A 16,096-nucleotide genomic window follows, 5' to 3' on the forward strand; every position below is an offset into this window, starting at 1 on the left:
ATTAAAGAAAAGCTCTGTGTCTTGTTTTCAGCTTCACCAGCTTGCTTGGATCGTATTAATATATATTGTATGTACAATAAGAGAAAACTAAAGTTTCCTGCATATAATTAATTATCTGTGCTAATATTTCAACTAATGGATGACCTTATCCAATTGCATTGCCCCTCCTAGTTTGGTAACATTTGCAAATCTGACCACTCAGCATTGAATCTAAGTCATTTTTTTTGTGAACTAGAAGGAACAGTAGTTCCACCAACAAGCTTAGGAGCATCCCATATATTACTTCACCCCACTGAAATATAACTCGAATGACTACTCATTGTTTTCTACACTGTAGCCAAGGTCCTAGCCACTCCCAGGGTTTACCTTAAATCCCTAATGTTTTGCTTCTAATAAATTGACTTCCATGTGAACGTTGTCAAGTGGTATCAAGAGTTCCAGGCACATACAGTCAATGGACTTCCCAATGTCTAGTTGGGTCAGTCACTACCACAAAGGCAACGAGCAGTTTGGATGGGATCTTCTCCTTCTGAATCCATGTTGACTGCTGCTACCTAGACTTTTAATATGGACGTAGTCCCTACAAATTTACCCGTGACCATTAACTCCATTATTTTACACAGAATGAAACTAAGATGAAAAACTCTGTAGCTATTTTTGTTAGAAAAGGTTATTAAGGGTCACTGAACCAAAGAGTGGGTGGATGGAGTTAAGTTACAGATCAACCAAGGTGTCAGTGATTGACACAACAGGTTTGAGGAACTGAATGGCCTCCTCCCATTCCCATGTTTCTTTTTTGAATTTGAGTATATTTCCAATCTGCAGATATCTCACCAGTGTCCAGTGACTCTCTCTCTCTCTCTCTGTGATTATCTGCATCTCACAATATGCAGGGCATTGATCTCATTTGGACATGGTCAGCCCAGAACTGAATTGGAACCAATGTTTGGTTGGCTCTCTCATGACAAACTGGTCTAGACGTTACCTGCTTCACTCACTTAAAAACTGACTCCAAAAGTCTTTTATAACCTGCCTGTGGACAGGAAATTGAAGGCTGACCTATGACCCTTTTTCACACAGGTATTCAATTAACCAGCTGCTCACCCCCACCACGACTTCCCTGTGAAATCCAATTCTCATAGGTGTGTAAATATTTGCATATTTTATTACCTGCATTGATTCCTGATCCAGCAACATTTCGAATTTAAAATTCTCACCCTGGTATTCAAATCTCCTCACAATCCCCTCCTTTCTTATCTCTGTAAACTCCTGCAACCCCTATAATCCTACAAGATCTCTGCACTCCTCCATTTCTGGCCTCATACACATTCCCAATTTCCATCATTCCACCATTGGCGGCCATGCCTTCAGCTGCCTAGGCCCTAGGTTTTGGAACTCCCTCACTAAACCTCGCTGCCTCTCTACCTCTCCCTCCTCCTTTAAGACACTCCTTAAGACCTACTTTTTGACCAATCTTTTGGTCACCTGTCCTAATATCTCCTTATGTGGCTTGGTGCCAAATATTGTCTGATAAATGTTCTTTTGAAGCACCTTGGGATGCTTTACTATGTTAAAGGCACTATACAAATGCAAATGTTGTTGGTCTTGTGCATAGTTACGGAAGAAATATTGTTGAACTGAAAAGACCTATAACCAGGCATAACTTGTTCAAATGTTGCACTGGGAAAACTCGGTTAATGCTTCAACCTGGAGACAATTGTTGTGATGTCCAATGAAATGGAGAGGCCGCAAATGTTTGGTTTTATGCAGGGTTTATTGACGGCACTGAGGAAAACAGTGAATTGAACTTTCTATAAATAACTCAGATCTGCCAAAGTCTCCCACACCTCAAGAGGAGTATTCTGCTACTCCCTTGCCTAAAGCACATGTGTGCATTTCGGGAACTCTCTGAGCTAATGCACTAAAGAAATACATACCAATCTCCTGCAGCGGCAAGTTACGTCACGTGATCCAATCAGTCCCCACCAGACATACTGTTGTTTTAATGTACATAAAACAAAAGTGCCTGAGGTAGAGATTCTTATGCAAGAAGACAATTACATTAGTTCACTGCCACACAAGCAGCTCTCTCTCCACTGAACTCTCTACAGGACTGAACACAAGTATGCTCTGCTACGAGCCCCGTCTCCCTACTGCCATACCCTGAGCACCCGGACCAAGCCAGCCTCTCACACGAGAAACCTTTCATCCTCATCAACAGTCCTGATAATATCTGTAACATGAAGGGACAGCTCACATCCAACATCCCAAGCATGGATCTGGAAATTATTTCAGTCTTATCTCACCTGGCGTAGTGATATTGTCACTGGACTAATAATCCAGAGACCCAGGATAACGCTCCGGGGACTCAGATTCAAATTCCAGTACAGCAGATGGTGAAATATGAATTCAATTTTAAAAAATTCTGGAATTAAAAGTCTAATGATGACCATGAAACCATTGTCGATTGTCGTAAAAACCCATCTGGTTCACTAAGGCCCTTTAGGGAAGGAAATCTGCCATCCTCACCTGGTCTGGCCTCCACACCCGCAGCAATGTGGTTGAGTCTTAAATGCCCTCTGAAATGGCCTAGCAAGCCACTCAGTTCTCAAGAGCAATTAGGGATGGGTAATAAATGCTGGCCTAGCCAGCGACACCCACATCCCATGAACAAATTTTTTTAAAGTTGCAAGTATAAAGCAAAAAAAACTAAATTGTACAAGTTATTGGGACATTTTGCATAGGCCCTTTCACATGCAAATTGTAACTCCCTACCCCACCCTCCACAATGTTGCCTCCCAAAGGAATACCAATGCGCAATACCAATACCAATATTGTAGCATGAAGAAAGCAACCCACGCATCTAGAGAGACAGGAGACACCAGCTCACTATGTGACTTTATTCCCTACCTCCAAGCTAGGGTTGCCAACTGATTGTCAGGGCATGTCAGCATCTAGCTAAAGCTAAAACTTTCAACCAAATGACTAATTTAGACTTAATGAGATCACTTTGAAGAAAAGCACATATCAATCTCCGCAGGGCTGTTCATTATAAAAACATAAGAAACAGGAGCAGGAGTAGACCACAGGGCCCACCGAGCCTGCTCCACCATTCAATACGATCATGGCTGATCTTGGGCTTCAACTCCACTTTCCTGTCCGCTGCCCATATCCCTTAATTCCCTGAGGCACCAAGAATCTGTCATTCCCAGCCATAAATGTATTCAACAATGGAGCATCCATAATCCTCTGGTGTAGATAATTCCAAAGATTCACAACCCTTTGAGTGAAGTAATTTTTCCTCAACTCAGGCCTAAATGATCGGCCCTGTACCCTGAATCTGTGCCCCCATGTTTTAGATTCACCGACCAGTGGAAACAATCACTCAGTGTCCACCCTATCAAACCCCTTTAGAATCTTGTAGGTTTCAATGAGATCGCCTCTCATTCTTCTAAACCCCAGAGAACATAAACCCAATTTACTCAGCCCCTCATCATAGTACAACCCCCTCCTCCATGGGACCAATCTAGTGAACCTTTGCTGTATGGCCTCCAATGCAAGTATATCTTTTCTTAAATGTGAAGACCAAATCTGCGCACTGTATTTAAGATGTGGTCTCACCAAAACCCTGTACTATTGTAACAAGACTTATTTTTAGAGCATGTATTTGAGTTAAAGTTTCCAGACCAGAAAAAGTGCAAAAACAGGCCATTCAGCTCCATTGGTCTATGCCAGTGATTATGTTCCAAGTGAGTTCCCTCACTCACCCTACCTCATCTCCATCTATCAACATATCCTTGTATTCCTTTCTCCCATCTGTCATAATATCTCTTTCTGTAGCTTGGTGGTAAGTTTTGCCTGAAAAGCCTCATGTGAATCGCCTGGTGACATCGTACTATGACAACGTCGCTATGTAAATGCAAGTTGTTGTTGTAGGCGGTGCCTTGTCTTTCAAGGCACTTCAGCAATTCTGTAAATAGCAGAATGATCTGCCCCTTATTTACATGTGTTTTATCAACTTCTAGACAAAAGAAAGCTAAAAACACAGCATCTGCCAGCGAGATGCCTTTAAGAATAGGCAGATCAGAGAAAATACCCTCCCAAAAGTTAAACAGTCCCACTTTAAACCAAGATGACACGAAGACAGGAAGAAACCTACTTATGCCACAGACTTTTACACACAATCAAACAGGTTATGCAATTATCAAACACTCCTTGACATTTAGCCTTAATACTGTTCTTAAGTAAACACCAAATAGGCCTTAAAATTGTTCACGCTGGATATCGAAATGCTGAGTAAAATTTCAAAATTTGCTGACGATAGCAAACTCGGTGGTGTGGCAGACAGTGAGGACGATAGCAAACAACTGCAAGCAACAGGACATAGATAGACGAGCAGAATGGGCAGAAAAGTGGTGGGCAGAATTTGATACAGCAGAGTGTGAGGTGATGCAATTTGGCAGAATGGGCAGCGAGAGGCAATAGGGACTAAATGACACAATCCCAAAGAGTGTGCAGGGACAGAGGCACCTGGAGGTTCATGGGCATCCCTCTTTGAAGTTGGCAGGACATACTGAGAGGGTGGTTAGCAAAGCATATGGGCTTCATAAATAAAGGTGTTCAGTACAAAAGCAGGAAAATTATGTTGAATCTTTATAAAGCTCTAGTTAGGCCGCAACTAAGAGTATTGCGTCCAGTTCTGGTCATCACACTTTAGGAAGGATGTGAGGGTCCTTGTGAGGGTGCAGAACAGATTAACCAGAATGGTTCCAGGGATGAGGAACTTTAGTTACAAGGTGAGGTTGGAGAGGCTGGGGTTGTTCTCCTTGGAGCAAAGGAGATTGAGGGGGGAGATTTGATAGAGGTGAACTAGATTATGACAGGTTTAGATAAGGTAGACGAGGAAAAACTGCCTCCGTTAGCTGATGGTACAAGAACTAGGGGACACAGATTTAAGATTTTGGGTAAGAGGTGCAGGGGGTAATGTGAGGAGGAACTTTTTTTACACAGCAAGAGGTAATGACACGGAATTCATTGCCCATGAGGATGGCGGATGTGGAAACAATCAATGATTTCGAAAGAAAATTGGACGAGCACTTGAGAAAAATAAACTTGCAGGGTACAGGGGTAGAGAGGGCGAGTGGGACTGACTGGATTGTAGGATCCACAGTGAGCTGGCATGAACTCAATGGGCCAAATGATCTCCTTCTGTGCCATGATGACTATGACTACAGGCACAGTGTTCATTTGTGTGAAGTGGTCAGGTTGTTTCTATACATTTTGGTGTACATAAATGAAATTTGTTTATAAAAAGGATATAGAGGCACTGGAAAGAGTACAGAGAAGATTTACAAGGATGATGCCAGAAATGTGCGGGTATACATATCAGGAAAGGATTGACAGGCTGGGTCTCTTCTCTCTTGAAAAGAGAAGGCTGCAGGGTGATCCAATCAAGGTCTTTAAATCCTGGAAATGTTTCGATAGAGTGGATACAGAGAGAATGATTCCTCTTGTGGGGAAGAGTATAACTAAAGGCTATCAATATAAGATAGTCACCAAGAAATCCAATAGGGAATTCAGAAGAAACTTATTCACCCACAGAGTGGTGAGAATGTGGACTGGTTGAAGCGAATAGTATAGATGCATTTGTGGGGAAACTAGATAACCAAATGAGGGAGAAGGGAATAGAGGGTTACGATGATCGATTTAGAAGAGGAAGGATGGGAGGAGGCTTGAGGGGAGCATAAGAATTGGCATTGACTGTTGGGCCGAATGGCCTGTTACCTGTGCTGTATAATCCAATATAATTCTATGATACTAGTTCCTCTGTTAGGCCATTTCAATTAGCCCCAACCCCATTCCTCACTCCCAACAGGTCCACAGTCATCCTCCACAATATTCCAACCAATACAAATTTCCAGTACAGTTTCTGTATCATCTTCATCACCACTCTACAGTTCTATGGCTTCACCAATGTCTGACTTTAGTTACCTCTCCATTTTATTCCAATTCATTGTTTCACATTACACGTCTTTTTATTCATTCGTGGGATGAGGGCTTTGCTGGCTGGGCCAGCATTTATTGCCCTTGAGAAGGTGGTGGTGAGCTGCCTTCTTGAACCGCTGCAGTCCCATGTGGTGTAGATACACCCACAGTGCTGTTAGGGAGGGAGTTCCAGAATTTTGACCTTGCTCCCTTTATTCCTGGGACAATTTCTTTTCATCTGCGTCTTTTCTAATGTCTTCCCAAATTCCGAGATAACTTTTGTAGATGATTTCACCTCTTCCCAGTTGTTTTAAACCAACTTCCAACTGAATATTTAACAATTTTAACGTGCCACTTTCATCAGTGGTTCTCCCAATCTTTTTTTATTTGGGCTGCCCTATAATGGGGTAATCACCTACCTGACCTTTCCAGGTCTACCAGGGAGTCTTGCACACAGTGTGCTCTCTGTGGCTTACAGCCTAGCTCCCTTGCCTCTGAGCCAGAACTTTGTAGATTCAGGCCCCACTCCAGGGACTCCCAGTGCAATACTCTACTCAATTGGAGGAGCCACCTTTTGAATGACGCCTGTCTTCTCTCTCAAGTGGGAGTGAAAGATTGCATGACACTATTTTGAAGAAGAGCAGGGGAGTTCACCCTGGTCTCCTGAGCCCAATATTTATCCCCCAACCAAGATCACTAAAACAGATCATCTGGCCATTAACATTTCACCCTTTGTGGGAGCTTGCTGTGCGTAAATTGGCTGCTGTGTTTCCTACATTACAACAGCGGCTACACTTTAAAAAGCGTTTCATTGGTTGTCAGGCACTTTGGGGGGTTGTGAAAGGTTCTATAGAAAAAAAAGTTTTGCATTTATATAGCACCTTTCACAATCTCAGGCCATCCCGGAACATTTTACAGCCACTTAAGTACAACCTCTGATGAACAGCAATGTGAGAATTACTGGGTAATCTGTTTTTATTAAATGCTGTTGGTAGAGGGAGAGATAGCGGTGAGGGCACCAAGGAGAACTCTCTAATTCTCGCCATGGATCTTTGGCACCCAGCTGGGGATGCAGGACAGCGCCCCCAACAGTGAAGCACTCCCTCCACATTATGCCACAAGTGTCAGCCTGGATTTTTGCACTCCTGTCTTTAGGGTGAGGCTTGAACACGCAACACTCTGACTCAGAGGCAGGCATGCTACCCGGTGAGACACAGCTCATTCTTTTAAATGCTGAGCAATGTGCCACACATTTCCAGAAATTCTGTTATCATCCCACACAAGTTCCTGTTATTCTTTGACAACGATTGGGAGTATCGCAGGCATCCTCCTCTACAAGAAACATGGATCTCAGAGGGGCCACAGCAATGTCGTGATACCATCCAACAATTCTCAACTTCAATTTGTGATCTTAACATTTAAAAATGTTAAAACTGCTGGGTCGAAATCACCTATTAACAAAGATAGCCATCACAAATTAAAATAGAAATGGTCATTCGCAGCTGGATATTTCAACTATCATCTGTTACAATGTTAGACAGTGAACTCAGAAACACAGATCAGGAAGTATCTATAGCTGCACAACTTTAACACGCACATATAAAATGTGAATGCTACACGAGGATCATGTCTGTGCAGATATTGTTTAAAAGCAACAGAACACAAAGCAGATAAAGGCAAAATACTGCGGATGCTGGAAATCTGAAATTAAAAACAGAAAATGCTGGAAAATGCTCAGCAGCTCTGGCAGCATCTGCGGAGAGAGAAACAGAGTTAATGTTTCAAGTCCGTATGACCCTTCTTCAGAATATGAGGCAAGATGGAATAAATAACATGGGAATCTGCAGAGCTATAAGGAGAAAGCAGAGGCAGTGGGGCCAACTGGATATCGCTTTCAAAGAGCCAGCACTGGCGTGATGGGCTGAATAGCCTCCATCTGTGCTGTAAGATTCTAATTTAGAGGATAATGAGTCAGAGAAGGAGAGAGAAAGAAAGTGGGCTAGATAGCAAAAGGACAAGAGGTTAGGACCAAATAGTTGCATAGAATGTACAACGCAGAAACAGGCCATTCTGCCCATTGTTATAAAAATATACTATAATGGTTAATCATCACAAAAAGCAGAACTAACTGTTCATGATCACATTGCTGTTTGTGGGATCTTGCTGTGCTCAAACTGGCTGAGGCATTTCTTACATTACAACACTGATTACACTTCAGAAGAACTACATTGGCTGTCCAGGGCTCGGGGACATCCTGAGGTCGTGAAAGGCGCTATATGAATGCAAGTCTGTCCTTTCTTTAAGCTGGACCAAAGGCAATCAGATTAGTAAATGCTGCAGCCCCAGCACGATCTAGAAATCGGGCGCAACAGGAGTACAGTAAAGAGTTAATTCAGTGTCAAACTTTTTCTTTTTTTAGCTTATAAAAGTTAGTTGCTGAACTCACCGAGGAACCGGCCCAGAAGGGACAAGAGTTCCTGACGTTGGGGGACTCGGTGAGGGACAGAGCCCCAAAGCTGAGAGACACGATGGAGAAGCCCAGCGCGATCTGGAGCAGTCCCAGGGCGAAGAGGGAGCGGCCGTAGAGCGGGCAGGACAGCGGCTGGCGAGCCGGGCTGCTGCCGGAGTGCAGCGCTCCCGGCCATGATACACAGCGAGCCCGGCTCCGCAGCGGCGTCTCCCCGCCTGGTGCGTTAGCTTGCACTGGGCAGCAAGAGGTGGGCAAGACCACTGGCAGTGACATCCGACCACAGGAGACGGGGTAAAGACAAGGCAGAGACAGAGAGGGTTGACGGTGGTCCCAGGGATCAACAGTCACACCCCAACAGAGAAAGTTAATTTACTCTGCCCCCCACCCCCCCGCAAAAAAAAAGTACAATTCACTCAAAAGCCATTTGCGAGGAACTGCCTTTTAGGAAATGCATCGCACTCCCAAGTTTAGTACGTCCCACTTTTCCAACTTTTTTTTTAACCCTCCCCTTGTTTTCCAAAGTGGCTGAGTGGAGTAGTTTTAAAATAACTCCCGGCAAGTTTGGGATTGTATTACCAGAACTGGCACAGACACAAGCCAGTCACTTTCAGATCGAAGACTTTGACCCTCCGCAAAACAGCTACAAGCATTGGGTTAAAAAAAAAACCCAGCAAAACTACTTTTAGATTGGGGAAAAAAAAACAATTTTTTTTTATTTGACCTAGATCAACTTTTTTCAAAACTTGTATTTAAAATGTTTGAGGACTCCATGTATTATTAGCCCCATTGTCTTCCTCGGTCATTAACCCTGAATGTCTAAAGGCTGAGCCAGAGATAGGGGGAAAATACAGCAATGCGTGTGGAAAATACCAAACATGTATTGACATGAAATTTCTTTGTACAGGGTCCCAGCTACATTCCTGGTTGAGGGAGAAGAGCTTGTTGGGTGTAAAATAACAACGTATTCATATAATGTCTTTAACAGAATAAAGCAGCCCAAGGTGCTTCACAGGAGTGTCATCAAACAAAATTTGACACCAGCCACGTACTACAGTGTGTAGCCCAAAGGCTTGGTCAAAGAGGAAGGGTTTAAGGAGCAGAGGTTTAGGGAGGGAATTCTAGAGCTTGGGGGCCCAGGCAGCTGAAAGGACGACCACCACAGGGCGAAAAAATTAAAATGGGGGATTTGCAGAAGACCAGAATTGGAGGAGTGCAAAGACCCCAGGGGTCTGTAGGCAGCTATATAGAGATTGGGTGAGACGAGGTCAGGGAGAGATTTGAAGGGGGGTGAGAATTTTAAAATCAAGGTTGTTGCCGGACTGGGAGCCAGTGAGAACAAGGGTGATGGGCAACCGGGATGTGGTGCAAGTTTGGATACGAAGAATTTTGCATGAGCTGCAGTTTATACAAGGCGGGTGAGATGAGGTCAGCCAGGAGAGCATTGGAATCGTTGAGATTAGAAGTAATAAAGGCAATGGAAGAAGTTAGCATCAGCAGCAGATGAACTGAGAGGAAATAAGTGATGTTACAGTCTTTGTCTTAGGAGTGATTTTTAGCAATTAATGCTGTAGAATTTCATGCTGTTTTACATTTAACAATGGGATAAATACATCATGGAATCTATCTAGATAGCAAAACATAGCAAAAGTACAGAAGGTATAAAGTGTTAAAATGGAGACTAATTACATTGCATTTTTCAGCTGTATAGCCCAAATGGTCTGGGCCAATGTTAATGCTCCACACAAGCCTCCTCCCATCTTATTTCATCTCAAGCTATCACCATGTTCTTCTTTTGCTTTCTTCCTCATGTGTTTATCTAGCTTCCCCTTAAATGCATCTATGCTATTCACCTCAGCCATTCCCTGTGGTAGTGAGTTCCACTTTCTGAGTAAAGATATAATGGCCCAGATTTTACTCCAGCAGGGCACCTAATGTCACCTGCTAGTAGTTAGACTTGCCCCTTGCACTTTTAGCTTATTAAATGTTTAGCATGGCCAATTGCGAGAGGTGCAATCTGATAATATTATAGCAAGGGAAACCAAGCATTGGGAGCTGAGTGAACAGGGCATGCAACTGTGATTGTCCTTAACCAAAAGATTGAAAGATTGGGAAATAATGAGTGCAGGATCTAAGCAAGGAAGTGTACATCAGAGTGGGTGAATTCAATGTCAAATCAGTTGCAGAAAGAGAAATGAAGTGAGGGAAAGAAAGATTGGATTAAGAGTGACAGAGAAAAAAAGATGGGGATAAAATAAAATGTTTTTTTTTAAAACTAATGTTATATTTTAAAATTTCCAATAACAATTAAAACCTGAAGGAATGGGTCTCCACACTTGTAATGATTAATTTTCAGTGCCAGAGAGGTTGGTTGTTCAGTAATTAATGCATCACATTACTAAAAGGGTACATATGTTTCTCATGAAAAGACAACTTTCTGTGGCGAATTTCGTTCCTATCCACTGCACAAATACAGAGACCTCACGCTGCAATTCAACACCAGATAGCAAAATGCTGCTTTTGCAAAGCTAATGTCAGCGCAGCAAAACTCGGACAGCAACCTTTGGATATTTGAGGTGAAACACATGTTTATCTCTTTGCCTGAACTTGCTGGATCATTTGCACATAAATAACAGAGTTCCATTAGCCTCACTATATTTTGACAGCAAAATTTGGCCCAATAATGGAGTCCATATGAATGTGATTTGTCTGACCCTTCAAGATGGGGTAGTTTCCTTCAAACACAATCCTATTCTTGGTGCTTCACATCATGTATCCAGGTGATGGTGATAAGGGTGGGTTTGTTGGGCTGTGAATCACATGATTTCAGCCTGGGCAATATTATATTTTATTAGTTCTCTTGAAGAGTCAAAACTGAAAACTTAACTTTTCTTCTTCCAGATGTTGTCTGAACTCCTATATATTTCTAGCATTCTCTGTTTTTAGTTTGGATTTTAGTTACAGCATGTTCCATATCCTACGTGTTATAAACTTCTAATACTGAACGTCTTCTACAATTACAGGACTAGAGCATAGTTTACAATTCAGAAAGAGAAAGAACTTGCATTCATATAGCACCTTTCACAATCACAAGACATGCCAAAGCATTTTAGCCAATGAAGTACTTGTAAAGTTTTGTCACTGTTGTAAGATAAGAAATGCAGCAGCCAATTTGCGCACAGCAAGCTCCCACAAACAGCAATGTGATAATGACCAGATAACCTGTTTCAACCATTTCGTCGAGGGGTAAATATTGGGCCCAGGACACCAGTGAGGACTCCCCTGCTGTTCATTGAAATAGTGCTATGAGATCCACCTGAGAGGGCAAATGGGCCTCTGTTTAACATCTCATCCGAAAGACCATATTGGTCTGGGAAAGACCCATCAAACCATTCTGACTGAATGTACTCTGCAATTTAAGTCTAAATCTAACCTCCTCTCTCCTGCCCTTTGTGTAACATTTTTGCGGGTACTGAACCCTCTTATTGCTGGGAAATGGATCATCTTCTCCCATTCAGAATTCCCCCAGTTAGCAAACTGATTGAGCATAGAACACTTACAACTTAGCATAAAGCTCCAGCTGTTCTGCCCTAACTATCTGCATTTAGCCACAATCTTGTATTTGCACCAATTGGCCTGCATGCAGCCACTCACTAGGAACTGGGTTGAACTTAAAATCAAAATACAGACTCCTTACAACCCAGATGTTGCCCTGAATGACTCCTTTGACATCAGGTTTTACCAGTTGTCTCCATGATGCTGTGTCTCTGTTTCTCCTCTTTTGTCTTTTTCTCTCCTTATCTCAGTTCTATTTATTTATAAATTGTTGTGATTGTTTTAAATTTGGTATTCTTGTGTTTGTCCTGATGAGTGCAAGATGAAACGCTTTGGCGACATGTCTCTCTTTTTAACAATGTCCAATCCTATTTGTTTCTTTCTCTGCTTCACATCATTTTTGATCTTAACATTCAGGTGAGCAGTATTAAGCGACTCAGCATGGTAGGGAAAGCATTCCAATGGTTGTATTTTCAGTGGCAGTTGAGGGGGAGAATGTGCCCCTCAATGAATCCCTTGATATCCCATCATTCAATTGCTCATGCTTCACTCCCATCCTCACAAACCCCCAACCCTTTCCATATTTTCTTTCCTTCCACCACTGCCTCTATGAAGCATCCAATCAACCCCTGTATCCAGCCCTTCACTGCACTGTCACTCATCTTACCATTAATTCTCCACCCACTTCGACTACCCTGCAATGATACATTGAGAGTCCAAGGTTCCCTTACCCTCTATCTACTTCCTTCCTACCCTTCCATCCTATTCATTTTCCTAAAAAATTGGGTTTCAAAATTGGACACGCTTGTTTTCTTAATAAAAGAAATCCAAGTAGAATGAGGAAAGGCACTGTGCAGTCCCTCTGTCTCACAGATATTAGAAAATGTTAGAAATATTCCAATGGCTAAGTGTTAAAAAAAAAACACGAGATAAGTTGGAAATTGTTGCTTCAAAATTCAATCTGTTTAAAATAAAATGTAACAGCATGAGGAAAATTTTTATTTTTCAGCCTACTACACTTTCTGAATCTTATCGAACATAAGCTACAACAGCTATGTAATCGGTCGTGTGTCCCCCTCCTCCTCTCTCACACGTAACTTCTCTTGTTTTTAAAACACTCTGAATGGAGCTTTTGAATTTTGTCCACTCTCTCTCGCAAGTAATTTTGAAAAGCAACTGATCATAAATTTTAGCTGGAGGCTAAAGGAAAATATTCCATCTGACTGAACATTACTGATAAATCCTGGAAAGGCACATACTGCGAATACTCAAGTCAAATTCAACTAACAGTATCATAGCTCTGGGCAAAAAAACATCAAAGCTAAGCTCGTACCTTTGGTAGAGACTGAGCTCTCGAAGTAAAAAAATTAAAAAGGACATTAAAACATACGAAAATCAATGAATAAATTTGCTAATGGTCAACATTGTAACGACCAAAAGCTGGGCTGATTAATCCTGTTTGACAAAAGTGATATAAAATAATGGTTATATCGTAAACTGTTTGGTTTATGGAAAAGCATTGCTTCCGAACGGGACAATGCAGAATTTTAAACCGCAGTCATAGTGCAGCCTAATGTACAAGTGTAAGAGACAGTAAGGGGATGATTGATGGTGGCAGCATAGTGGTAGTGTTACTGCACTAGTAATCCAAAGGCCCAGACTAATGCTCTGGGGGGTATAGTTTAAAATCCCACCATGGTAGCTGGTGGAATTTAAGTTCAAGGTTTATTAATTGAATATAAAGTCAGGCCATGAAATTGTCATTTTCTGTTGTAAAAACCCATTCCTTTAGGGGAGGAAATCTGCCATCCTTGCCTGGTTGCGCCTATCTGTGACTCCAGGCCCACAGCAATATAGTTGACTCTTTAACTGCCCTCTGAAAGCCACTCAGTTCAAGGGCAATTAGGGATGCTCACATCCCATAACAGGATTAAGAAAATAAAAACAGGGACAGGCTGAGTGTTGCAAGCATCTCAAGGTATGAGTTTCAAGTTGATGATCCTACTAATCTTTCTTCCGCAGGCCCCTTCCCATACCAGTTGCCAGAGTCTAGCCAATTCAGTTCACTCTGCAAGTCACTAAGAAATAACTAAACACAGGAAAGACTATGGGCACCCACTATCTGCCATTCATAGTGCTGAAGAACTGTACACCAGAACTAGCTGCTCCCCTAGCTAAGCCTTTCCACTACAGTACAGCTATGACACTGGTATCAGCCAGACAACATGGAAGATAGCCTAGGTGAGTCCTACCTACAAAAAGCTAAGCCAATTATACCCCATTCCCGTCAATCAGCCTCCTCCCAAGCACGGTGCAAAGCAATGGAAGGACTCATCAATAATGCCATCAAGCTATATCAACTTGCCAATATCCTGCTCACTGACTCTTAAGTTTGGGCTGTACCAAAGCTACTTGCCTGCAAATCTCATCAAAACCTTCATCCAGGCATGCTAGCAAGAGATGAGCAATAGCAGCATTCAACACCCAGGGCATTTTCTGGTCAAGTATGTTATCAAGGAGCCCTAGCAAAACAGAGATCAATGAGCAACAAATGATAAACATGCCAGTGTCTCAACACAGAAAAATATGATAGGGTTTGTGGCAGGGTTGGAAGATATTGAACTACTCTGGCTCCTGGCTAAGCAACAAAATTTTAAAATTCTCATCGTTTTCAAATCCCTCCATGGAATCATCCCTATCTCTATAATCTTTAGCCCCTCAACCATCTGAGATATCTGCACTTCTCCATTTCTGGCCTGTTGAGCATCCCTAATTTTAATCATTGCACCATCAGTGGGTATGCCTTCAGTTGCCTGGGCTGAGCTCTAGAATTCCCTCCCCACACCTCTCTACCCCACTTTCCTCCTTTAAGACACTCCTTTAAAAACTCTCACTTTGACCAAGCTTTTGGTCACCTAACTAATACTCTCACGTGGCTATGTGTCACCTTGTTTGGTAACACTCCCAAAAAACAGCTTGCCATATTTTATTACATTAAAGGCACTATATACATAAGTTGTTGTTTTTTGAAGGACAATCATTGCAGAGCCAGGCCATTGCTAAGAGTTTCACAGTTCGAATGTCTTCAGCTTCATCAATGACTTGTCTGTCATCATACAGCACCTTTCTGAAACACTTCCCTTTGCAGTTTCCTGCACAATACCTCCTGGGTGCTCTGCAATAGCATCTTGACCTCTCTCAGCCCTCTCCATAATCCAGATGACATAAACCAGGAGTGTGCTGGAATACTTGCCTACAACAGAAGTGTGAATAAAGGTTCCAGCAACAGTGAGATAAGGAAGAGCCTTAACAAAAACAGAAACACCTGGAAAAACTCAGCAGGTCAGGCAGCATCGGTGGAGAAGAGCACAGTTGACGTTTTGAGTCCTCATGACCCTTCAACAGAACTAAGTAAAAATAGGAAAGGGGTGAAATATAAGCTAGTTTAGGGGTGGGGGGTGGTTGTTGGGACAAGAAGCCAGTGATGGGTGGAGATAACCAAAAGATGTCACAGACAAAAGGACAAAGAGGTGTTGAAGGTGGTGATATTATCTAAAGGAATGTGCTAATTAAGGGTAGAAAGCAGGACAAACAAGGTACAGATAGCTCTAGTGGGGGTGGGGTGAAGGGAAGGAATCGAAAAAGGCTAAAAGGTAGAGATAAAACAATGGGTGGAAATACATTTAAAAATAATGGAAATAGGTGGGAAAAGAAAAATCTATATAAATTATTGGAAAAAACAAAAAGTTCCGTTTCTTCCCCCTCTTTGTTTTTTCCAATAATTTATATAGATTTTTCTTTTCCCACCTATTTCCATTATTTTTAAATGTATTTCCACCCATTGTTTTATCTCTACCTTTTAGCCCTTTTAGTGTTCCTTCACCCCACCCCCACTACAGCTATCTGTACCTTGTTTGTCCTGCTTTCTACCCTTAATTAGCACATTCCTTTAGATAATATCACCACCTTCAACACCTTTGTCCTTTTGTCTGTGACATCTTTTGGTTATCTCCACCTATCACTAGCCCTCTATCCAGCTCTACCTGTCCCACCCCCCACTTAAACCAGCTTATATTTCACCCTTTCCTA

General features: G+C 42.3%; 2 protein-coding genes across 5 annotated transcripts in view; both read right to left on the bottom strand.

Moving 5' to 3' along the window:
- The window catches only part of fam189a2 (family with sequence similarity 189 member A2), a 109,331-nt gene extending 100,392 nt beyond the window's left edge, over nt 1-8,939 (bottom strand). For both annotated transcript variants that reach the window (XM_078530053.1, XM_078530043.1), the window contains exon 1: nt 8,432-8,939. In XM_078530053.1, the coding sequence (XP_078386179.1) occupies nt 8,432-8,728 (297 nt within the window). In that variant the 5' untranslated portion in view covers nt 8,729-8,939. The remainder of the gene's footprint in view (nt 1-8,431) is intronic.
- The window catches only part of LOC144668223 (phosphatidylinositol 4-phosphate 5-kinase type-1 beta-like), a 387,051-nt gene that overhangs the window by 59,590 nt on the left and 311,365 nt on the right, over nt 1-16,096 (bottom strand). The gene's annotated exons all lie outside the window — the stretch shown is intronic.

This window comes from Cetorhinus maximus, chromosome 2 (genome assembly GCF_964194155.1).
Source record: "Cetorhinus maximus chromosome 2, sCetMax3.hap1.1, whole genome shotgun sequence".
NCBI lineage: Eukaryota > Metazoa > Chordata > Chondrichthyes > Lamniformes > Cetorhinidae > Cetorhinus > Cetorhinus maximus.